The sequence below is a fragment of the Pieris rapae genome, chromosome 10, assembly GCF_905147795.1.
Source record: "Pieris rapae chromosome 10, ilPieRapa1.1, whole genome shotgun sequence".
Classification (NCBI taxonomy): domain Eukaryota; kingdom Metazoa; phylum Arthropoda; class Insecta; order Lepidoptera; family Pieridae; genus Pieris; species Pieris rapae.
In genome coordinates this window covers 931,062-957,106 of record NC_059518.1, presented here as the reverse complement: position 1 = coordinate 957,106, position 26,045 = coordinate 931,062, and the positions used below count along the sequence as shown (strand labels likewise).

At 33.9% G+C, this 26,045-nt stretch overlaps 4 protein-coding genes across 4 annotated transcripts; 2 read left to right on the top strand and 2 right to left on the bottom strand.

Annotated features, from left to right (window-relative positions):
* Nucleotides 1-3,996: 3,996 nt before the first annotated feature.
* On the top strand, nucleotides 3,997-5,199 carry LOC110997710 (protein FAM32A-like). Its single transcript, XM_022265992.2, has 2 exons — nucleotides 3,997-4,370; nucleotides 5,061-5,199. The coding sequence occupies exons 1-2, from the start codon at nucleotides 4,149-4,151 to the stop codon at nucleotides 5,181-5,183; spliced, it is 345 nt and encodes a 114-aa protein (XP_022121684.1). The 5' UTR covers nucleotides 3,997-4,148; the 3' UTR covers nucleotides 5,184-5,199.
* Nucleotides 5,200-5,827: 628 nt separating this feature from the next.
* LOC110998147 lies at nucleotides 5,828-12,212 on the bottom strand. Its single transcript, XM_022266628.2, has 9 exons — nucleotides 12,071-12,212; nucleotides 11,873-11,987; nucleotides 11,471-11,705; nucleotides 10,893-11,109; nucleotides 10,389-10,582; nucleotides 9,970-10,130; nucleotides 9,751-9,855; nucleotides 6,964-7,437; nucleotides 5,828-6,459 (listed from the first exon to the last, which is right to left on the bottom strand). The coding sequence occupies exons 1-9, from the start codon at nucleotides 12,114-12,116 to the stop codon at nucleotides 6,162-6,164; spliced, it is 1,845 nt and encodes a 614-aa protein (XP_022122320.1). The 5' UTR covers nucleotides 12,117-12,212; the 3' UTR covers nucleotides 5,828-6,161.
* A 434-nt stretch (nucleotides 12,213-12,646) lies between these two features.
* LOC110998211 (vesicle-fusing ATPase 1) lies at nucleotides 12,647-24,154 on the top strand. The gene is made up of 16 exons (XM_022266741.2): nucleotides 12,647-12,859; nucleotides 13,148-13,236; nucleotides 13,378-13,507; nucleotides 13,639-13,724; nucleotides 13,990-14,135; nucleotides 14,447-14,585; nucleotides 14,971-15,113; nucleotides 15,772-15,971; nucleotides 16,531-16,663; nucleotides 17,313-17,515; nucleotides 19,099-19,287; nucleotides 19,549-19,681; nucleotides 20,371-20,528; nucleotides 21,171-21,355; nucleotides 21,918-22,076; nucleotides 22,208-24,154. Exons 1-16 carry the CDS (start codon nucleotides 12,848-12,850, stop codon nucleotides 22,341-22,343), a joined length of 2,241 nt encoding a protein of 746 aa, XP_022122433.1. The 5' UTR covers nucleotides 12,647-12,847; the 3' UTR covers nucleotides 22,344-24,154.
* Nucleotides 23,858-25,142, bottom strand: LOC110998219 (transcription elongation factor 1 homolog). Its single transcript, XM_022266751.2, has 3 exons — nucleotides 24,933-25,142; nucleotides 24,747-24,864; nucleotides 23,858-24,673 (listed from the first exon to the last, which is right to left on the bottom strand). The coding sequence occupies exons 2-3, from the start codon at nucleotides 24,860-24,862 to the stop codon at nucleotides 24,541-24,543; spliced, it is 249 nt and encodes an 82-aa protein (XP_022122443.1). The 5' UTR covers nucleotides 24,863-24,864; nucleotides 24,933-25,142; the 3' UTR covers nucleotides 23,858-24,540.
* Between the last annotated feature and the right edge of the window lie 903 nt (nucleotides 25,143-26,045).

Below are 26,045 nucleotides of genomic sequence, written 5' to 3'. Positions count from 1 at the left end.
TGTATTATTCTACATATAGTAAAAAAGTGTTACAAAGTGCTATGGGAAATGAAATCCAATCTGTTGTTTTTATTGCCACTAACAATACATTCAAAATTTAAACCCGCAAATAAAAATGAGCAATCATTGTGACGTGTGCCAATTGAACTCTTTCGTCGAATTAGCTCGTATCCATTACATTATAAATTTCTCCGTGTTATATCGGTGACCATATAAAAATTTTGGGGTTGAAATGATTGTGATTTAAACGGCTAACCCCCATTTAGGGCGGCGTTGGAGTCATCCATCATACGCTTTACATATGTTTGAATAAAGCTCGTGGGAAAAGGATTTCCTCTCAGAAGTCACCGGCCTTTAGCATTAAAACGGTGACCATATTCAAATTCATAATGGGATAATTCTATGGCCTTTCTTTGCTTGTATATGTCTATCCAAAGTACAAAATAACGCTCTTTCTATTAATTTTGACATTTACATAAAAATACACTTATTTAATAGTATTTATTATCATTAAATTAGGAAACAATGTTGGCCTGCTTTAGCGAGCACCACATTCTTGAGGTGATGGGTTCGATCCCAGCTAGACTTTCTGTCTTTATGTACATTCACTTTTTTTATTTTATGGCAATAGTTTGCCAGTATTAACGTAGTATTAAAAGTAGTTACTTTATGCCAGTTTCAAGAATGTGCATTGCTTGTGGTTAAAGGAAACAGTGAGGGAACCGGCATGACTCCAATCCAAAATTGACAGCTTGTGTCAGACAGAGAATTGAACACCTACTTGTCTATGAAATAAATGATCAAAGAAACGGATTAAATTAATTTTTGGGTAGGTAATAATGGGTAGGTAGGTAGGTAGGGTAGGTAGTAAAAATAAATATGTACTAGTAAATAGTAGTATAGATTGTAAATATAATGTATGCATAAGGAAATAATTAACAAAATAGCTTTTTGTGTCTCAATTAAAGCCGAAAATATTCTAACATTGAGAACATTATAAATCTCTCTGCATCCCCGTTTTTAAAGCAGCATGGTCACCATCAACTACAAATCGTGGATTAGGGCAGTTTAGCAAACAAGGCGTCGCCGTCGTGTGCCGTCGCCCTAACAGCTAATGTTGTATTAATGTCTATTAGAAGCCACGCATTGTTCTCGAGAGTCGATTTATATGGATTTATTTCACTAATACGACGTGCTAAGCCAAATACTTTCGCACGACACTAGTGTGCAAACAGAGTCAAGTACAGATTACGTCATCGAAGATTAAGCAAAGTATTAAATATATTTTTAAAATTGCAAGACCTTTAGCATTTGTTTATGAAATTGCGTCTTTGTTTTGAGGGCTGTACCTCCATGTTGTTTATTTCTTTAATCGATTCATTTTAATGAAATCTAATTAATAATTTGAATGACAATGAAATATTTACAGACTTATACGTTTCTTGCCATTGAGTATTTAGAATTTATTCATTTATTTCGTAATCCTACAGTTAACATAAATTATATATAGTTACAAACAAATACATTGAAAAAATAGCCAAAGATGGAATACATGACAAAATTTACAACAAAAAGATTTACGAAAGGGAACAAACAAACAAAAAGTATTCAATACATTTTACTAATTGTGATTCAATTTATTTAACAAATTTTTTAAAAAGCCTAATTTGGTTGTATTGTGTGATGGTGTAAAAGTGTGGGTACTATGTAGGTATGTGGGGTGTGATCATGATGTAGGTGATTTTGCGTTATGGATATTCTTAATACACTTTTTAACCACATTCCGCGATAGCCTAAAAGAGTCAAGGTTTAAAATATAGTGGTCATTGTATGTCCGGGCTGCGCGATACAAAACTGTGTTTAGTATCGCGATATAATTGTTATAGGTGTTCAGCGCTCAAACCCCAACACCCCTTTCTTTCTATAACTTGCTCGGACCGAGATTTTACACAAATTTGTCATAAAGGTAAATCACGAATTAAATAGATGTGTAGTGTGTACCCTGTTCAGTCTCTTAATGATTTTTGCCAACTTAATTTTAAAACCTCACCCGTGGACACTGTAGCAAGATCGTAAGCTACATTAATTCGAGTTTCAAAACCATATAAGCAAAAAAGTATAAAATCTATTAAATATTTATACGTTATTGTATAAATTGGCCATAAATGCAGAGAGGGTGCGTCTTATCAGAAAATGCGACACGCGTCAAAATCATACTATTACGACCTCCAACCTTTATCTTTTGACACAGCTGTGATTAAGATTGTATATCTATACAGTAACAATACAATAAAAATCATCCTTTTATCCTTTTCTCTTCAAAATCTCAGGAAGTAAAAAATATATATTCAATAAAAACTGAAAAATAAAAACAAAGATCACATCATTCAAAAAAGAGTGCCGCAACCTTGTCTTGGTCTTATATTTCTTTTTTTCTTAGGTGATAGGTGAGCAGACTGCCACACATGCCGTCATACGGTTTATGAGAAAGTTCATTGCACATATACATAGTTTATATTAATTACAACTGCAACTTATTGCTTCTGAAACAGTGTAGGTACCTACTGTATGAATTTACTCTAAATTCGGGCACTATAATTTTATTCAAAGAATTTAAATAAAAAAACAGTCTCTGAAGTTGATATTATGGATAAAAATTTTACTTGATAAAATTACTTAATATTTTTGAAAATATTTTTGAACTAGCCGGTCATAGACTCAAAATTGTAACTGTTAATTTCATTAATTCCATCAAACGATCTCATTACCGTTTCACTTTACACTTCCTGTGTATTCGTGTGCAATCTGTAGTGTGCAAATCCGTTAATCTTATTTGGCGGGTAGTCAGTGCGCACGTGGCGCCACGTGGCGGCAAATCAACTAATCTCGGCTACGTACGCGTCAACGGCGGGCGTAGCGCGTGCGCTTGCCCGATAACGCCAAGAAATGCCATTCATTCTCGATCTTTTGTTCAGAACAATCATATATTTATGATATTTGTTGTGAACAATCAAACTTCTCAAACTATAAGCAACAACGACAAATTCCTTTCTGGTTACTTTTTAACGACGACGTTCGTCACTCATTATCAAAGTGATGCAGTTAATAGTTATTAGTTCATATTATACATTTATTTAAACAATCATAACGTACGAATGCGGATGAAAAGAAACCAGGCGTTTAAAATTGCCCTACTTTGACGAATCAACGAATGACTCTGCATTCAAAACGCCTGAAAATAATGTATATTCCTCTTTCTTTTAACAATTTTATGATAATTATTGTTTTAACTAAAGTGTCGTATATGAATACATTTTCCTTATCAAAACGTAGAAAATTAAAGTTTGCTAAGTGAATAACATAGTTTAATCCACAACAGACCTATGTATAAGCTGATGCTAATTATTCGTCTTTAGACTAAATCACCTTGTAAAATAATTTCTGTTTTCGATGTGTAAAATGTTTAACGATTGTTGTGCAACCCAATGCCAGAAACGGCCGGGAAATTGCGGAAACAAAAGAATCTTCTTGATGTTGAAAAAAAAAAGATAGGTACATTTTGTATCTTGCATGGAGTGGAGGACGTAAAGAATGTTTTTATGTATCTAATAGAAATAGACAAACGGCACAACGCGCATTTTATTCATGTGTATATTATATATTTATACATATGTGTGTGCTATTTTTAATTGTTCGTCTTCTGGTCATGCTAGAGACTGTAAGACTGAAGAGTATACTTCCTTGTTGTTACCTAAATTTTATCATTTGAAAAGGCCATAGGGCAAAAAATTGTTGCATGATTGTAATTAAATGCGCTTGTAGCGCTTGTAGCGCCTTAGTCCGACATTTTATCAACTTCATATTTTGGCGTTATTTAAGAATATTTCGATTTTGAAACCTTACGTAAACTAAATTAAAATTATGTCAGGAGAAAGCTAGCTGTCACTGTCTTATATTGTTGTTGTATAATTGATGTTAATTGTCATTAATGTCAATGATCCGTCGTAACTCTTCTTTCATCTTTCTAGTTTCTTGTTTATTAAATATATATAGCAAACATAATATTTTCAAAATTCATATCATACTGAAAATTGTGAAATAAGAACTATACTTTGTACTAAGATCTCAGAGTTCAATAAAACGTTAAAATGGGTGAGGAGGATGAATACGCCTGTGTAAATAAAGCTCAGCTTAAAATCAAAGATAATTCGGGAATTAAGAAAAAGAAGAAGAAGAAGAAAGCCAACAAGGATATAGAAAAAGCTATTGAACACGAGGTCAAACAACAACAACAACAACAAGTAAAACAAACTGAAGAACAGAAAAGAACTAAAGCAGAACTAGCTTTTCAGAAAATGCAGGAAAAAATGGTAAGAATGCATACATTTTCTAAAATATTTCATTCTAAATAACAGTATATTGTTATAAATTTAAATGTTTGATACATGATTCTGAAATAAAATCCTTATTTCTGTACAGATATTATTAAGTCATAAAGTTTGCAAGATCTTGATCACTGGAACTACTAAATCATTTTTAAATATTTTTTTAACACTTGTATGCCATGTTGCTTGTGTCAGCCATATTGATGCAAAAAAATAGGTATTTTTTGGGGAAGATGGATTTGCAAGATAAACTTACTTTAAAAGTAAGTCAGAGAAAGTAAGTATAGTCCAGTGAAACATTCCTCATGAAAGTTGTTTTTAATATCTGATACATGGCTAATTTATTAATTAAAACAGCTAGATCATTAAAGAAACTGTTTAACACTTAGGGGATGTTCAAGCATTGCATCTTGTCAGAAAAAGTAAGCAAAGCTGTAAAGAATAATAGTACATACATGTATATTTTTTTATAGGAATCCTCAAAAATGCATTGTGTTTTCAAGCAAAGACAATGTGTGGATAATATGTGTAAAGAAGTAAATAATTACTGTTGTGTACATAATCACCAGAGACCCCCCTCCCCCACTATAGTGCTTATGCCATGCTTGAATGGCCTCTAAGACAAAATCACCAGTGTTACAAAAATGTATTTATATAATTTTTGTACTGTTTTAGCAAAAGCAGAGGATTCAACAAAAAGCAGAGATGACACACAAGCAGAGGGTTGAAAGATTCAATCAGCACTTGGACAGCCTCACAGAGCACTTTGATATACCTAAAGTATCTTGGACAAAATAAAGCTATACAGATTGTACTGTTATGGTTTTTATTAATTAAGATTGACTGTATTTACTTTATCATTAAAATAATAGTTATAAGGCACAATTTTTTTGTAAAATACAAAAGTTTAATTTCTACCCGTATGGTGTATAATATTGAAGGTGCAAAAAATGCATTGACTTTATGTACATGTGTTTAAATGTATATATGTATTTGAATAATAAATAAATAACCAATAATATTTGTAAACTTTTGTATATGTTGGCAATAACTTACATAAAATAAATGTGGGATCTATCAACAACTTCTACCGCATTTACCATGGAAAGAGTTTCACTATTGGATGTAAAGGCAAAGTACAAAATGCCATCATTTCTTAAGGCGGTATCACTTAACATCAGGACACCCTGTCCGTTTGACTCCTCTTACATAAAAAAAACTAAAAGTTCACTTGATGAGCAATCATGCCGTAGGTCAGTAATCAGCTGATGATCCTTAAAGTACCAGAGGAGCTGGCTATTTTTAAAGGACTCCATATAATATAATTTTATGTTATTGAGAATTCAAAACAAACATTTTCTTACTCTTAAAACTTTAGGCTAAATTTGTTGTCCAATATTTTCATAGTATTGATATGAAAAATAAAAAAAGAAAGTCAAGTGTTAATACTAAAATAATAACTTTATTGTATAAAAATGGTACAAAAGTAACTGGACGGATACGTTACACAGAGGTGGTAATATTAGTAGATACATATATACTAAAAACGCAACTGCACATTATATTTATTCGTTTTTCTTAAAACCACTCACCATCTCAACAAAATTAGGAATGCAATCGGAGAGAATTAATCTAAATTATCACCTAGTTTTAACATAATGTAAGGCACTGAAGAAATGAGATTCATATTAAAATTACATAAATCTTATAAATATACACATATACTTAAATCTACTACTAAGCAGTGTAATACAAGTTAGAGACTTATGCTTAACTTTAAGTAAGAAGGCACTTGAGTATTGTACTAAAACTTAAAATGAAAATTACATTAGCTGCATGTAATGTTGTAGCTGCATTTCTTCTCCAAAATGAATATGAGAAAGAGAAAATTTTAATAAAACTCTCTTTGGTCGACCAGGGATCGCTTCCATCATCAAAGTGCATTGGGCACTGATCCCTCTCTCTTTCATATTCCTCCATTTCAACAGCCACTGCAGCGCCCTCTGTATAGTTCCATGACGTCACATCCTGTTTCAAATCACAGTAAGCTCCAAGTGCTTGAGACATAAGTACTCTGCAAAATGAATATATTATGTAAGAAATTAGATTTATTAAATTATTAGCACAAAAAGTTTATAAAACGTGTTTTGTAGGTAATAATTACATTGTTTTAACTAGACTTTAGATACATTTATGCATATGGTACTATTTTATAAAAGTTTTCTTAATGGCCCATTTAGATGGAGAGTTTCTTTTCTCCTGTAAGCACTAAACTCGTATGAAAAATCTCGAACTCAAGTTCAAACCGATTTTTACGATACTCGCATGAATATAAAAAAATGTCTCTAATACTAGATAATCCTCGTAAGAAAAATTCTAACTAAAATGTCGATGGCACAAAACCTCGAAATTCAAATACAACTATTGCTTTTGAAATTCTGTTTACACGGACACAATAAACTTGCCATTGCGAGTCAATTCTCGCCAAAGTAGAAGAGCGGAGAAGAGTGAATGTTTAGATGAAGAAACTTAAAGGAATAAAAAAAATTATAAATATATATCATATCAGGAACAATACCTGTTAAGATCAGCTCTTTGGTACACCCAGCATCGATACTTTGAAAACGGATCAAGTTCGTCATAAGTTATCAGATATGACTTCAAATTCTCTTTCCAATACCCAATACACTTCATCTTATAATCGGGATCACTGTATATATCCACTGGTCTTCCCAAATGATCCACCGAAAGGCAGTAATTTTCCTTTATTTGCACAGTTTTCTGATCGACATCGCACACAGAGAAATCACTTATATTGATTTTACAGTACAAATTTGGTCGCGGACTTAATGTAACACCACCAAGTATCCTAGTTTCAAACTTCACATCTCCTTTTTGGGTAAAATTAAATTTCCCTGCAACTGGACATCTTATTGGTGTGGGGTCTTTCTTTAGGAAGATATCATAACGCCAATTTCGTTTGTTCTGGAATTGTACCCAGGAGCATACTGTGTGGAAGTTGTTCTGTGTCATTGCTAATCCTTTACGATATCTGTGGAAAAGAAATACAGTTGGTACAATTCTTTGAAGAGCTTAACCCTTTCAGACCTGAATTATTTTTTTTCATCCGATGGATTTGGTAAATTCCATGTGTCTAAAGTATAATCAGGACACTATTAAAAAAATCAATAAAAAAATATTAGCCTTAAACTTTACGGGAAAATCAATTTTTTCTTAATGTGCACAATTGTGGACTCTCGTCCTACATAGTAATAAGAATAAGGTATGCGAAGTTGTTCTGAAATTAAATAATATTAATTTAGAAACATTTTTATTACAAATTATAAATGAATTAAAATAGTTTAATTCTTTCTATAAAAGAAAAATAAACATTTATTATTTTTTTGGCATAATCAGTCATTGGCACATGAACAATAATTAGGAAAAAAATATTTTTATCTAGTGTGGAAGGCCAAGAAGCAATTCTTGTCTTTAGTTAGGCATAGATGTACTTTACACTTTATGCATTTGACACGGGATTTTCCTTTGCATCCCACCATTTTACACCTAGTCCCAGTTCCATCGTCATGTGTAGGGAAATGCCCAACACCAACACTGTCACCAGTAATTTCAGCTGCAGGGCGAATCTCTCCTGGCCTTCTTGCTATAATTTGCATCGTTGAACTACTGCTAGATGGTCGATCTCTTTTGGCGATAGAAAATTTATCTTGTAGCACCAAACTGTCAGCCAAACGACGCCGAAAGTAAAGCAAAGTAAGTCGTTGCTTTTTTGGTGTGCCTAATAAGTCGTTTGGTGTGCCTAATAGGATTTGTAGTAAATGGTATGATGAAAAATAATTATCAAAGTAAAGCTCATGACCCTGGCTCTCTCCGATTCTCTTTGCGAGATGTACAACTATCGAAGCACCATAGCCAATATTTTTTGCAATATTACTGTCAAGTTCTGGAGAGGAGGTCTGGTAAAGAATGAAATCATAAGCTTGACCATGTTTACCACATAAAAAAAGATTTTGAGACCCCATGTACAAGGTTTTCCTTTTATATATTGTTTGGCTACATGTTTTCCGGTGAAAGGAACCATCTTTTCATCAACACAAAGTTCTCGTTCAAGTGGTAACTCTAAGCATCGATTCCGAACAGCATCATAATTGGATCTCACTTTATGAAGTACATCTTTGCAATCAGCCGGAATTTTCGTGTTGTCAACAAGATGTAAATTATTTCGTAATTCAAAAAAACGGTCCCTTGTCATATTAGCTGTGAGGGAATGCTAATGTTTGTCTCCCAGTACATTATCAAACAAGGGTAACTAAATATTCCTGTGGCTAAATGTAATCTTATAAAATTTGCTAGGTCCTTCATCGTCATCAGATTCAGGTGGAAATAACTCCCTTTGGTTTTGGTGAATGACATCTGCTCCAACTCTAGCAGCTAAGGGTGCTGTACGAATTGAATCTCCATAAGAATAATCTTCGTCATCAGATGATAACAATAAGTCAGAAAAATCTCCTTCTTCTAATGCTTGTTACGCCTCCGGTGAGAACATATTGGTGTTTTTGAATCTGAAAATATACCTAAACAATATCATAATTAATTTTATACATTGTTCTTATTTATATGATTAGCAAGACGTTAAAAATAAGAACAAAACATATTTTCGTAAGAAACCGTTAACAATGAGAAAAACTCAGTTGAGTCCTGATGGGAACAATTGAGCACAAATATAAAAATCGAAATTACTAATATAAGGTGATAAAAAATACACAAACATTACGTTACACATGACCCTAATAATATTAGATATCCATTTATAATTTTTCCAGATGATTTCTTGCACTAATTTTTATTTAAAAAAAATAAAATAAATAGCTTACCTGTACAGTTCAAATCACGAACGGGCACTGGTCGCAACTTATCAAAAAGCGCTAGAATATGCTTACAGATGGGGTTACTAGTACTAAATTGTGTAGTTTATAAGTGAACAAATGAATACAACAGTTTTCAACCGGAAAGCTTAAGAGTTTAATATTTATTTTTTTAATTATATCTTATGTCTACAATTGTGCACGCCAGTTTTGAAAGGGTTAATGTGGCATATGGCAAACAATTTATGGTTACAAAACCGAATCAATTTTGCAAAATTGCTTTGCCATCATCAAAGTAAGGATTTCCACTTTGTGTTGCTCTTGTGTGTCTTCATTATACATTGATTACTTGTAATGCTCAAAATTTAATGGAATACATATATTATCTTTTTTAACCATGGGGCCCTACTCTGCGGTTAATCAAGAATCCAACCAAACCTTAGACATTTTTGTATTTATGCTCAGAACATCCAATTTACCTTATAACATTGTGATGTTGGGGGACAAAGTCGAAGCAGACATAATCCTTTTGACAACCGTCAACTGTCAAACGGGCCATCATCACTCTACTGTCACGTTGTTCCCTGAAAACAAGGAAGGTTAGTAAGGCTTAATATTAAAATGGGGTCAAAATAAGAAGTTAAAAATCTATGTTTCTTTATAAAAAATAAATGTTATTTTTTTAATAACAAACTGACCTGCAAACATAAATAGTTCTCCTATACCGTCCTTCGTCAGGATAATATGTTTCAATAATGTGGGTTTCGTTTATAAATACATCAGCGTCAATGTTGGCCGTATTTATCCAATCGCCTGAGAAGTTTTGTGGCAATCGACACCCAGGTTCTACTACTTCAGCCTATAGGTAAACAAAGTAGAAAAAGTAAAGTAAAAAGTAGGTTATTAATTTTAAATATGTATGTCAAAATTTTTGCTCATTTTAAGCTTTCTGAATTTTTTTGCAACAGGCATATTACTTCTGCGACGAAGCGACGCTCACAGTGACAGATATAATTATTTGAGTTTTTGTTCACATTATCTGTACAATGTTGGATAAGAGAATCCTAAATGGAAAATGAATTTATGATATACATGAATATGTATGAATTATGAATACCTTAACAGGTGTAATTTTGTATCTTTCAGGAGATTTTTCCACTGTTTTCAAACTGCTACATTCCGGTGTAATAGATGCTCCAATATACAAATCATCATCTCTGTTTCTCAAGAAGCAGCGGTATCTCTCATCTTTACGTGACTCCTTCGTGTTGGCAACGGCAAAGAACTGATTCTTATTAACAAACCAATGCCCTAAAAGTATTAAACCATGCAAATGTAAGATCCATTAATTCCACAATGAGGTTCAGAAAAGATATAGCGCTATAACTGTTGAACTATATTTGTATTAAGATATGTATTGACTTGATTAGTCTAAAACTTAAGTGCAATAAAAATAATATTTAGTTTTCCATTTTAGCCCCGCCCCATCTGGGCTTGTAATTATATTATGTTTAATAATAATCATATTATTTATGAAGATATCCTCATAATTCTATTTGAACATGGCAACCACTATACCAATGGGCCTGTCATTGTTACTAATAGTAAAATATATGCTTACCTAAACAACTGTATTCAACAACTCCTTCAAATGTGCCTGACATTCCTGGGCACTTTCTATAGGTGATATTAAACTTTTGATTCGTTATCAAGAACTGTGTTCCAGCAGTCTGGCAAGACTTTATCTGTGCTTCCGGGTGGCTACATTCACCTGTGAATCTAAATCGGTTTTGATATGTAAACTGCCACACTCCCTCTAAAGAAGACCGACAATTAACCTGAAATTGAGATGAAAAATAATTTAACTTGATAATGATCTGTGGATAAATTACACTTTTAAAATATAACGGCATTCTCAATTTAAACATGTTATATTCGTATATTAAACTGCACAAACTATAAATGTAGACAATTCAAGATGAGCAGCTAGTAATAACATAATTGACTACCCTCTCTAATATCACTATTCTTACTTCTTGTTGTACCTATTGTCTTTCAAATAAACATTTAATAATTGATGCTATATTGAATTTATATAACATAACTTAATATAAATTTATACTAAATGTTTTGTAATTGCAATTTAAACCATATATTATAATTTAACTAAACACACCCATAACACAGTGTCACACTTACAGGAACAAAATTTTCAGCAAACAATGTAATGAAATACTGGTCAGGATTAAGATTTTTGCAAACACGCTCTACAGTTGGTTCTTCATGAGGTTCTAAATCTACACAGGGACTTTCAATCTTCTCCAGAACATTTACTGTACGAACCACAAGCTTTACACAATAGTAGCATTTTGTATATTTAAATACCATAGTATAATTTGACTGAGACTCAGCTTTGATATTCACACATAAACCCCTGAAAAAGAAATATAACAATAGTATAATTTAGAGTTGCAGTTCATTATTAGTTTTAACTCAATTTAAAAAGATTAACACACTAATGTACACTGTAAGTCTGTAAAGTGAAATCAGCCAGAAATGTTTGGTATGAGTGTTCATAATTAAGCGACATAAATTGTATACCTGCCAGTCATTTCGTAAGCATTTATATCAGTCGTTGTTTGTTGACCATTTTCAAAAGAAAACCATGAATTTCTCAAAACTATTGGTATATTACACTCCGACGACACCAGCTCGCCTAAAAATAATGAGATGTTTATTAGTGTTTAGTCATAATAGACTTATTTCAAGAACGAGTTAAGCAGTTAATTTAATACATACCCCTATATAATATAGTAAATAATAATATAAATAGTTCTAGCTTCATTTTTGTGAACAACTCAAGGTTATTTACATTTATAACTTTGGAAATAAATTAAAATAACGACAAGCAAATGCCACCACCCTTTTTTAATTATTTTCCTAATTCCTGGCTAATGTTGTATAGTCACAGACTACAAACCACAGACCCCCATAGCAATTTCTATTCGATTTCACGAACACGCAATACCTTAACATGCGTGATTCGGGTAAAAACCGGTACATCGTTCTATGTAAGATAATCATGTTTTAATAAGTTAATATTATTCTAATACTTATTAATAATTTATTGAAATTGGTTAATATGCTTAATAAACTACGATTATTAAGCTATTTTTGACATTTAATTATGAAAATCGAACGATATACTTATTTCAGACTACACAATTTTTAAGATTTTTTAAATTACATTATTAAACGCAAAATAAAATTACATTGCTTTCTCTAAAATTAAAGTTTTGATTTCACATGAGCAACGGAAAGAATAAAAGTTATAGTAGAAAACGATCAATAGCAACACTAGCCGCTTTTATTGATCCAGTTTGTAGTAAAACGCAAAAGAGTCAACCCAAAATATTTTACTGCAGTCTTTCCCTTCCTATAGGCATCACTAGACCACTAACCACCGAAGTGGTATTAAGTGGTCATTTTAGAATTGATGTCATTGCGGTCAACGTGAATCATTACTGTCACTTAAACTAAATCATAATTTAGAATAATAAAAATAAAACATCAAAAATGCCTTCAATGGTAAGTGAAAAAGTAATTCTAATCTAATTAGCTACATATGGTCTTAATAACTAGCTTTGTAATCGTATAAACAATAGATTCGCTATTTAATGTTTATATTACTTTTAAAATTATGTTTAAATGTATTTTATGCATAATGTTTTTTTTTATTTGAATTAAAAACATAATAAAGAGTATTAAAAATTCAACTTTTGCGTGATTGTTTTATTATTGTTTAATTTAACAAGTTAACACTTGGTTTTCGTCTATACCTTTTAAATCAAACGTATAAACATTTTTATTTCACAGCGAATGAAGGCAGCCAAATGCCCATCAGATGAGTTGGCGATAACTAACTGTGCTCTCATAAACCCAGACGACTTTCCTAGCGATGTCAAGTAAGCTATAGCAAACCTTGTATATTAAAGATTACATGATAAAGATACAAAATTAAGTACTTAATATTTCTAAGATTTTCACTTATTCCCTATAAATTTTTTATTTGAAATCATTTGTATTAATGATAAACCCATCTCCAGGCATATTGAAGTATCAACAGGCCCATCCCAGCACTTTGTCTTCAGTATCAGATTTTACAGTGGAGTTGATAGGGGGACTGTGGGATTCTCTGCTCCACAGAGAAAATGGGCAACATTATCTATTGGACAGGTATAAAAAATCAAGCTACACTATGTTATCATATTTAACCTGACTATCATGCTGACTTCTCACTTCTGTTTTATGTGCAATATTTAGATGAGTCATGTTTCATTTGATTTGAACTGTAAATTTATTTGTAGCCTATTGATGTCAGTGTCTTCAAGCCTCAAAGTGCTGAGTGCCTCTGCAGCGTCACCTTGGAAGCTGATTTCATGCTTAAAAAGACGTAAGATTTTCTGTACCTACTATATTGCTCCTATTTTATTAAATATTATTCTTATAATTGTACACTTAAATTTTAATTAATGAAGTATGAATACAGTTCTTTAGAGATTTAAAATGTAAATACTTTGAATATATATTTCTTTAGTACCTGAAAGGGAAAAATAGAAGAAAAAGAATACTGCTCCAACAGGAATAACTATGTTATAATTTTACTGTCCTTTTGTCCTTACTTACATAAAAGAATGAAAATATTTCTGTATTTCTAGAACATCAATGGAGCCTTACGATTCAGAACAGATGGCACGGGACTTCCTAATACAGTTTTCCAATCAGGTTTTCACAGTTGGTCAGCAATTGGCCTTCTCCTTCCAAGAAAAAAAAGTACTCTCCTTAATTGTAAAGAATTTAGAAGGTAATAACATTATTTTCTAGAAAATGGTTTTTAAAAGATCTTTAGAGTTGGTTAAGAGACACATACGTACCTGTAATAGGACATGAGGTAGAAAATGCTATGAAAAGAAATGGGATTTATTTTTCTAGCCTCACTATAATGTAAATGCATACTTCTATTTTGCCATGCCATGTTTGTGTTTATTTCATTCATATGTTACATATTTAAATCTATATCTTCACATTTTTATTGTTCGAGAAACTATTACATGTTAGCTAACAATATTATTAATTGCCCTTGATTTTAATATAATTCTTTGAATATTCTTTTAGCTGTGGATGTACAGGCATTAGCCCAAGGAGCTAACGCAGTTCCTAGAAGAGTAAAGATGGGTCGATTACTTCCCGATGCTTGCATCCAGTTTGACAAGGCAGAGAACTCTTCACTTAACCTCATTGGCAAGGCTAAAGGGTAATAAATTCAATTATTGATTTTGAACAGCCATAAATATTCTTACATTTATAGGCCACATTGGCCATTTTCAACTCAAAAAATAAATAAATATATCACATATAATGGAATACCTTTGTTTTCATAATATTTTCATTGATGTTCTCTACAACATGTGAGAAATAGAAATAGGCCAAAGTAGACTGGCTTCTTTTAAAGAATTATCTTTTTAAATACAGTGATAATGTATGTGTAATAAAAATTGATTGTAGATTTTTTCTTCCATATTATTTTATGTACTTGGTTTTTATGATATTGTAACTATGAGTGTTTCACTACAAATTTTATTTAGAAGTGAAACCTTCAATTTGAATATCCGGATTACATTATGTAAATAATTTTATAGGAAACAACCTAGACAGTCGATCATAAATCCTGATTGGGATTTCGGAAAGATGGGAATTGGTGGTTTGGATAATGAGTTCAATGCCATCTTCCGGCGAGCCTTTGCCTCTCGAGTCTTCCCACCAGAAGTGGTTGAGCAGTTGGGTAAGGAAGTATATTTTTTAGAATTATAGTTGTTTTAAAGTATATATATATATATAATTTATAAATCGTCAAACTTGACTACACCCCCACAGTATCTATATACGAGTTTCCGACTCGAAGGACCAAAATTTACGGTGTCTGGATCATCGGGGTGCTTTATATGATAGAGGATTTTATTTTTACTCTATAATAACAACTCGCGTACGAGAATAGAGTATAAACGAAATAATAAAATGTTAATTGCTATGTAACAAATTAATGCATACTTACTAACAGTCGAAGAGAGTACCAACTTCTAGCTATACTCTCGGGGCCTAACTTCGTCGATTTAGGTTATCGCAACGCTCATAAAACTTAGATAGCCTGAATGAGCAAAAGGTACAGCTCTAATAAGTTTCTTTTTCAGTGGTCTACAACAAGGTGTTTCAGTCTATTTATTTATCTATTTATTTATTTACATAAATACATTTATTATGTGGTTTGTGTCTGTGGTTTATAAATTACCAAATCAATCGGGATGCGTTTTTGTGGGAACGTTGAGGTGATAAAAGTTTTTATAAGGACCCGTTTGGGCTAACATTAGGAACTATATTCTGTTATCACTGACCTGATGATGCTTGAAGGTTGACGGGGGTTGATGGTTTTTTATGGTAATTAGGGTGCAAACACGTGAAGGGCATCCTTCTATACGGTCCGCCCGGTACCGGTAAGACATTGATGGCTCGCCAAATTGGAAAAATGTTGAACGCGCGCGAGCCTAAGATCGTCAACGGTCCGCAAATTTTGGACAAATATGTGGGCGAAAGTGAGGCAAACATTCGCCGGTTGTTTGCCGATGCTGAAGAGGAGGAGAAGAGGGTAACTATGATTTTAACACACACATTTACACATGATAATAATAAAAGCCTTTATTTCTGCAATTACGTATACTAGTACGTATAAAAATGTAAAGTACTAATAAACAAAAATTATTCGGCAAGCCCGTTAATTTCTATTATGCAGCTAGTCATTGGACAAAGGCTTCAACTCTTCTGTTTTTACCTTTATGTAGCCACAGGTCAGCTGGATCTTCGCACATCATCTTCCCATATTTTTATTTACGTCAGTACAAACTGTTATAAACATACTATGAAAACTGCAGTTTAACTTCTGTAATATTACGATTCGGGGATTTTCGTTAGATGACGTACTTGTTATAGAAATTCGTAGTTTTTCTTACGAATATTACAATATAAAATAATAAAAAAATATATATTGCAAGATATTTAATAATAAAGCAGCATTGGGCTAATAGTTTCAGGTGTAGTTTCGTGTGAATCAAAAGACTTTTCTGATTTCTAACACTCGCTCGTACGGTGAAGGCAACTAACTCGGGGTTGTATAGCCACAATTTCTCAATAATATTATATGATTTTAGTGCGGCCCAAACAGTGGTTTACACATCATAATTTTCGACGAAATCGACGCCATTTGCAAAGCAAGAGGCTCCACGGGAGGAAATACAGGAGTACACGATACTGTTGTTAACCAACTGCTCTCTAAGATCGATGGTAAGATTGGGGCATGGGATAAATAGTGGGACGATATAGTATGCTGCTACGAGTTAGTGTAGATAAATCCAATATAAAAGGTTTTAGATTTGACGTATTTCCGAACCAATTTGACTTAGGGTCCTTTAGGATAGAGTGCTAATTCTTAAAAGGACGTCAATGCACTTGCGAGCCTGGCATCGAAAGTGCCCATGGGCAGCGGTATCACCTTACATCGGATAGGACTCCTGCCACCTGTTTTATAAATAAAATAAAATGTTGTATATTATTGTTACATTTCCACCAGGTTACGTCTTTAAAGATTGACAGATTGACAAATTTGTATATAATTCTATAATGAGTATATAATAGTAACATTAGTAAAACTGCCAACATGCTTCTTTTTCCCTACTATCACAACGAATAAAAATGTGTTTATTCATGTAACAAAAATTTATTATAATGTGAATATTTGGTTACTCTTTTAAGTAAACAATTACCTGCGTCACAAATTGTTACAAGAGATATTAAAAAGAATTAAACTCTTAAATAATTTAATAATAAAATAATTGAAAAAATACTACTTTACAGGTCTATTATTGTATTTTTAGTATACATGTTCCAAATCTCAGTTTAGGCCTAACGCAGATTTTATTGGTTTAAAATATAGGTGTGGACCAGTTGAACAATATTCTGGTGATTGGTATGACGAACAGAAGGGACATGATAGACGAGGCCCTACTCCGTCCCGGTCGTCTCGAGGTCCAGATGGAGATCGGTCTGCCCAATGAGAAAGGCAGAGTCCAAATTCTGAACATTCACACGAAGCGTATGAAGGAGTACAAGAAGATAGCTGAAGATGTTGATAGCAAGGTATATAACATTCTCCTGTAACAACCCAATTACTTAAAAAATCTTCTGTAAATCAATGGCGTCGCCAGATTATACCTAACCCTGGATAATTTAAAAAAAATATATACTTATTATTATTTACTATCTTTGACGGCTAGCGATGCCTTTACTGGAAATTATATTAATATATATTCGCCTATAATTAAAAATAAAGAATCATTTAACACGTATACAACTTCTGCTCTTAACTTACCTCAAAGTAGTATATAAGTAAATATAAGAAAAACACATATAGCAGGTGGCTCAAAAGTTCGTAGGCTAACATAGATATTTTTGTGGATTATTCTTTTCTCAACGGTTGATTTTCCTGGTGCAGTCCGTATAATGGTTATCAAGCCAAGCCTTGGTTTCAATAGTATTTTTTTCGCCAAAAATAAATGCTTTATTAACGCAAGAAATTGGTTTTAATCCATTTTTTAAAATTTCACTTCCACTCAAAATACCGACAGTAGTAAAATTTATAGACGCGTCTTTTATTTATTAAGTTTACGACATAAAACTTAATCTACTGATTATTTTACAAACGAAGAAAAAAAATCATCAGCAAAACGTCGAATTAGGTTCGAGAAAGGTCTTTTGAAATTTAGATGAAGGATAGAAGCGCAGACCATAAGGATATTTTTATTAGTTATGATATACTGAGAATGTCCGTCTCACTCGCTCTCTTCTTCGTGTAGCTTATTGTTCAGTTAGGCCTACGTTCTTTGGTGCGACTGAAACGCCGCCAAGTGGATATTTGTGTCGCAGGAAGTTTCTCTTAAGAACTGTGTTTTTATGTTACTTCTAAATTCGTTGGTTAGGTTAGCTATCTATGTATATCGCCCTACGAACTTCTCTGCCCACTGATTATAATGACGCTTATACAAGATTTGTTCCATGGTCAGGATTGGTCTGAGGCCTTTCAACATGCTCAGATAGATTTGAATTTGGTTTCTGATTGGCTATTTAAAAGTTCTCTCTCCATATATCCCCTAACAAAAAATGAGTGCAAGAAGACGTTTACACTGTGGCTATTGGACTTAAACTATGAGGTTACCGAGAAAATGCTTATCATAACTAAATAGTTGAGCCTAAAGTTTGACAGAAATTTTATGTAAATTTTAGTTAATAATTATTTAGAGTATAATTGTGCAATATTATTACGTCAAGTATTCAGAACACACACATACACAGACACACACACATACACAAACACACACATACACATACACCATGTGGTTGCCTTATAATATACATATTCCTTATGTTTATACTATTGTAGAAAAACGTATATATTTCTTATTTTGTTAACATACATACTCTAACCATAATTGTCTATTCTTTACATAATATAATCATTTTGTCGATCCGACGTGGTGGAGGCCTGATGACCTGTAACACAGGTGCACAACCTTTAACAGGCATCAGGCTCACATAAACAATAACAATTACTCCAAAGAAGAATGACAATTTTTCTATATGTTTTTGTGATAAATAAAATAAATATATTATTATTATTATTATATTATTCCTTTTATATGAAATGGCTGCATAAATATTTGCAGGAATTAGCGGCGATAACTAAGAACTTCTCCGGTGCGGAGCTGGAGGGTTTGGTGCGTGCTGCCCAGTCCACGGCCATGAACCGGCTGATCAAGGCCTCGAGCAAGGTCGAGGTGGACCCCGAAGCCATGGAGAAGCTCATGGTGGAGAGGACGGACTTCTTGCACGCGCTTGAGAACGATATTAAACCTGTAAGTGTTTGTTTGTGGTTTAAACAAACATGTAATTTTCTCAATGCTTTACAATTATACCTTATGATCTAGGTATTCAAATAGTTCTTCACTATCTGACAGAAAGAGACGAATTTATATTTAAGAGTGTTATTAAAAAATATATCTTTTTTATTAGAAATGGTCTTTGAAACAGATACAGAAATAAGAGGCCTTGACCTAAAAAGCGCGATTTGCGCGACTAAAACCGCAGGCAGATGTATAAGTTTAATTAATTTTTAGGCTTTCGGGACCGCAGCGGAGGCGTTGGAACATTTCTTGGCTCGTGGCGTCATCAATTGGGGATCTCCCGTTTCGTCGGTACTAGAAGACGGACAGTTGTACATACAACAGGCCCGGGCTACTGAAGCGAGCGGTAATAAACAAAAAAAAATATATTTTATTATTGGCAAGGGTCATTTTCTTAACCAAGGTAATGGAAGCCTTTAACTTATGTATATATAATAGTACATTAAAGTAATTTAGGTAGTTTTGTAGGATCCCTCGAAATTGCATTTCGTTTTCAAGCGTAGAGAATGTGTGGGTAGGTGGAAAAAAGTAAATAATTATTGTTGACGTAGGTAATCACCAAATAAGAAAATCAAAGAAACTCAACCATAGTGCTTACATAATACTTGAACGGCCTCAGATCAAAAAAGTCGACGGCGTTTGTCAGGCACAGGAGGTTGATACTTACCAATTTGATTGACAAATGATGTAACAGAATCAGAAATCTATACATATATATATATATATATATATATAATTTTGCGGTCTGGGCCTTATGTATATATAAGGTGGCGCAAAAGGTGTAGCGCCATCTAAATAAAAAACCTTTATTATGGAACATAAGATAGATAAGTATCATTATTTCACGTCATTAAATTTGAACCTGTAGGCATCCGTACTCATCAGCAAAGAAGACAGTATAGGCCGAGAGAAAAAGCCGGCATTTGATCATCGATTTCAGATTTAATGAAAAAAAATTATTGTCTTGTGACATTTGCATGCTGATTTGAGATGACGAAAGAAACTCGATGTAATCCTCTCAATACCTGTTCGCAGGCCTGGTATCTGTGCTGTTGGAAGGTCCGCCCAACAGTGGGAAGACGGCGTTGGCGGCTCAGCTCGCGAAGCTTTCCGACTTTCCCTTCGTCAAAGTCTGTTCTCCCGAAGACATGGTCGGATTCACTGAGACTGCTAAATGTTTGCAAATACGAAAGGTAATTATAGAAAAAAGTCGTCTTCAAATATCTCGAAAACTACTGAAGCGATTTTGATGAATGTTGGACTGATGTTTTAGTTGAATTGTATGGTTTGTTAGTTTTTGCATCTTCTACCGCATTTACCAAGGAGAGTGTTTAGAGGAGTTGTTCGGATTAATTACCTCGACGTCCATCGACCCACAACCGATCGTGTCCAGATGTCATCCAACTGCCTAGCTGAAGTATTTTCCAACCAATTCGACTTAGTATCCTTCAAGAAAAGAGTGGCCCAATTCTCAAAAGGCTGGCAACGTACTCGCGAGCCTGGCATTGAGTGTCCATCGGCCGCGGTGCGTTGTCACTTAGCATCAGGTTAGCCTCCTGCCCCCGATAAATTTATTGGCATATATACATCCAAGCGAATATAAACTCGCGAAAAACACATGTTTAGATTTCTAAGTAGCTGGTACTCAAATGTATTCAAATTCAAATCATTTATTTGCTAGAATTAGTCTTACAATTAGTTACATAAATTACAAAAATACGCGTGTGATGTTCCCCGCGTATTTCAAACCTATGATCTAGGTAGTCGCCCACGCTATAAAAACACCTTGCCTTTAAGAACCCAATCAACTGTATTAACGAAATAATTTGTTTTAGTACTTCGATGACGCCTACCGTTCGACGCTCTCTTGCATCCTGGTCGACAACATCGAGCGACTGTTGGACTATGGCCCCATTGGCCCGCGGTACTCCAACCTCACGCTTCAGGCCCTGTTGGTGTTGCTCAAGAAGCAGCCACCTAAAGGAAGGAAACTGCTCATCCTGTGCACGAGTAGCAGACGGTATGTTAAGAAAGAGGTGTTAATTAAATACTATTAATAATGACTAATAAAAAGTGCGTACGTACAAAGTACACATGTCAGAAGTCAAATTTCTCTGTAAATTAGTTTTTACTGTTATTACTAACGATTTTTTTTTTCAAATTGAAATGTCCGCGTTATAGAGGAAGTATCGCGTTATACGGAAAAGCGTTATAGGGGCGTTTATTTTATTTAAAAATTATTACATTACTTAACATAATATTATCATTTTATAATAGTAGGTAAATACATTAAGGGCCTGTTTCACAATGTCCGGATAAGTTCCGAATAAGCTATTTGTTACTTATTGGTAGGATAAATAGTATTTTTGCGTTTCACGACTGTCAGATAGCGCTATACGTCATGAAATTCGAAGTATCTTATTTGGAACTTTTATCTTTCGAATAATTTATGTGTTGCATAGCTATTTGGCACTTTATCCATACATTGTGAAACAGGCTTATTCTCATACATGAAAAAAATAAAGATCCTAGATCTTAAAAAGAATAGACATTTAAACCTTTATCCCATTTATTTGTTTCAGCCAAGTGCTAGAAGACATGGAAGTGTTGTCAGCGTTCACGGGCGTCCTGCATGTTCCGAATCTCTCCCAACCGGAGCATGTAATGGCCGTTCTAGATGAAAGCGATGCTTTTTCGAAGAAGGACCTCGCGAAGATACAGAAAGAGTTGAGGGGAGCCAAGTAAGACTCTGAGACCACAGTTTTTCATTTCTTAAGCTTTTTCTTTAATTTTGATAAAGATTCTCTCCCTTCTTTCTTCCAATCCAAATAATAATCTGGCTTTTGAAGTTACAGTTATAATGTTGTTCCAGGATATTCATCGGCATCAAGAAGCTGCTCGCCCTGGTGGACATGGTGAAGCAGACCGACGAGGCGTCCAGGGTGTTCAAGTTCCTCACGAAGATCCAAGAAGAGGGAGGCCTAGACCTCGGCACCACTATTCAATAAGAGTCGCTCCAACCTTAGGGACCACGTTCGCATACCACGCGCGCTCCATCACCCAATGCACTTATTTCTTCATTAAAAGCCACCCGCTCAACCGAGAGTTCGCCTTGCGCCTCCGACCTGAGGAGCTTCGAAATCGATTACGACGACGTCAGCGAGGCCACCGAACCCCTGGACTCCGGCAGAATCGTCCGAACCTCCAAAGGCCACGAGGTCTCCCCGAACAAGATGCCCCTCATGAGGATCAGGAGCGTCGAGATCGTGTTCGAAGACGACCTCTCGACTTGCACCGACACCGGCCTGCTCGATCGGAGCATCGAACTCCTCTCCGATACCGACGACTCCACCAAATGCGTCGACGATATCGAGCCCCTCCAGGCCAAGGACGACCTTGACATCACAAACGCCGACCTCACAGATGACGACTCGATCACCATCACCAAAGATAACGTGGAACAACTCGAGGTCAAAGTCGATGCAGCCGTGGACTCGCTCGCTCCCGAAGACATCTCGGATTTGGGCGACTCCGGCAGATTCACGGAAGAAGCTTGCTCCTCGAGAGAGGTCGCCGTGTCGTATCAGGACGCTCTGCTTTCACATTCGTGTGACGCTATCGAGGACAAAAGTCCTGATCATCGAAGGTTGTTCGAATACATCGATAGTAACAGCGAAAGTTCGGACGATACGGCCATATGCGAAGACGCGACCGGAACCGGAATTAAATGTCCTACCTCTTCCCAAAACGATCCCACTGACGAAGATACCTTGTATGATAGTTGTGAGTTGCAATATGACTCCTTTATAGATATGGGAAAATTTTGATTTGTTTTTATTTATTAAAGTTATTTCGATGTGTAATTATGTTATTCTCCCGAGCTAAATGTCTCTACGCATCTTATGCACTCGGGCTCGGTGGTATGCAACTCTGTGTACTGTGTCATATTTGTATTGCTTTAGACAATTTTATTTTTAGAAAATTTTATACTTTGTAAATATATTTTCATCTTCTAGCGTTGATTTATATAGTGTGACACGGTCATGGAAATCCTGGGGTTGTTCATAGGCAGTAGCTCAACAATTGTCTATAGTGTATTATATTGTTCTAAATATTAATTTGTTGTGACACAGCTTGATGCTGTATTTTGTGTTGCATAAACAAACTATTTATTCACTGTATGAGATTGAGAAAAAATAGTCTCATTCATATATATCAATATACAATTAGTTATCATTTCATTGTCATGGCTTTTATAAATTATAAACTTTATTGTTGGGCAGTGAATAAATGGATTTGCTTTATTTATAGCTTAAGTAAAGGTGTCAAAGTATTTATAGTATTATGAAAATTTTATCACAAGTAGCTGTTGGACTTACGCTGTGTAGCAAAAGCAAGTTCCATGCAATTTTCGCAAAGTACAATTTCAAATATTATAAGCGTTATATTTTAGTACTTAATGAATCTTGCTAAAAGTAGGGTGTTATGATATGTGGAGTTTAATCAAGTCAATAATAATTACTAAATTATTCAACTGTTTATTAATCATAGTATACATATAAATTTTACATTCCAACAAATAATCAATGAATGGAATACAATAAGAATATTAGATATATAGTCATATAAGCTTTTCGAGCACTGTAATTTGATGTTCTGTAGTGTGTGGATAAAGTAACTATTTTTCTCTGAATGTGAAGATCTTAAATATTTATAGCAAAGATGACAACTTAAGTCCAAATTATTTGAAGGAATTGAAGATGTACCATAGCTCATTTATCTTTGCTCTTTCCTGTTAAATAAAATATATTAAAACAAATTTGAGTTTTTTTTAATTTTTGTAACTCATTCAGTTATTACACATTTCTGTTTTTCCATTAACAAATACTTGTTAACATGATGGAATTATCTTATAGGACAATCAAAAATTTATTTCTATTAAGCTTATCTATTTTAAAGAGGATTAACATAAAGGCTTTTTTAACACCCACAGTAGCCAATCCTTTTAAAGCTCTAACTGAAACACAAGATTTTTATATAAATCTCAACTAAAACAAAACAAACTTAGAAGTTCTAGAAATTAGTACTATTGTAAGTAAAAAAAGGGGGTTTTAATAACCTGATATCAGATTAAAAGTATCTAGTTAAAATGAATAGATTCCATAACAATAAAAAAAATTAGTTGCAATTAAATTGGACATATAACTAATTTGCACTTTCACAAGCGTCTACCCAGTCATTGTAAACATCTATTGGCTCAGATAAAACATTTGTGGTGGTCTGAAAATCTTCTAAACAAACCCGGCATACTATACGCGCTGTATTCCTTGCTCGATCCCTGAAAAAAAATCAATTATTTTGTTTAGCAACACAATTTAGTCATACCACATAATATAAATAATTTTACGTACATTTTGACTTCACACGACTTTTCATGATTACAAAAAGGGCAGTTAAACTGTTGATCCAAAGGTTCTATTGCTTTTCGTTTGGCTGGAGGCTTTCTTTTCGATTTGCGACGACCCATTGCTAAAAAGGGAAAAAGCTTAAAAGAATGTTTGTTAAATATATTTCTGTTACTATAAATGTGTACTTACCGGCGTTTGATTAGAGATTAATAATTATTTGATATACTTCAAATACGTCGGTAAATTGTAAGGACTTTTATATAATTGTTGTCTGGAAAAATGCACAATATTCTTTACATGGAATACATAAATAATATAGTCAATAGCACACCACTCTGAAAAATATTGAAACAGTAATTGAAAACACGGCGACACTTCCTAAATATCGTACTGAGGCTTGAGAACGTCAATTGTCATTGAAATAGCCTCTATTCCACTGTCAGCTGACATCCTTGTAATGTCTTTCATCGAAATTTTTAACGAAGAATACACTTCTTTCTATTCTCTTTATCTTTTTATTCTCCGATTTTCTTTTGAATAATTTTAATCGACTTCGGGCCTGTTTCACAATGTATGGATAAAGTGCCAAATAGCTATGCAACACATAAATTATTCGAAAGATAAAAATTCCAAATAAGATACTTCGAATTTCATGACGTATAGCGCTATCTGACAGTCGTGAAATGCAAAAATACTATTTATCCTACCAATAAGTAATAAATAGCTTATTTGGAACTTATCCGGACATTGTGAAACAGGCCCTAAATATTTCGCTCATAACTTATTTTCTTTCCTATGTAGGTGACCAAATTAGCTGTTTACGTTATGTCGTTTGATACGCGAATAAATTGTTCTGAAAAGAACAGTTGTACGTTTGCGTAAGATACAAGTGTGTTCTGAAAAGAACAGTTTTATCAGTGTTGTCGCATAGGCTATAGGCATATCGAAGTGATCTCAAGAGAGCACATCCGAACGCTTCAGCCGCTGCGCGCAGAAAAGGGTCAAATTTTTGCGCGCAGCGGCTGAAGCGTTCGGATGTGCTCTCTTGAGATCACTTCGATATGCCTATAGCCTATGCGACAACACTGATAAAACTGTTCTTTTCAGAACACACTTGTATCTTACGCAAACGTACAACTGTTCTTTTCAGAACAATTTATTCGCGTATCAAACGACATAACGTAAACAGCTAATTTGGTCACCTACACCTACTATAACTAGTGTTGTACCACAGCTTTACTATTCTAACCTGCGTATTAGTCTGTGGCTTGTGCTATCTTAATAATTAATTCTGTAATTCTG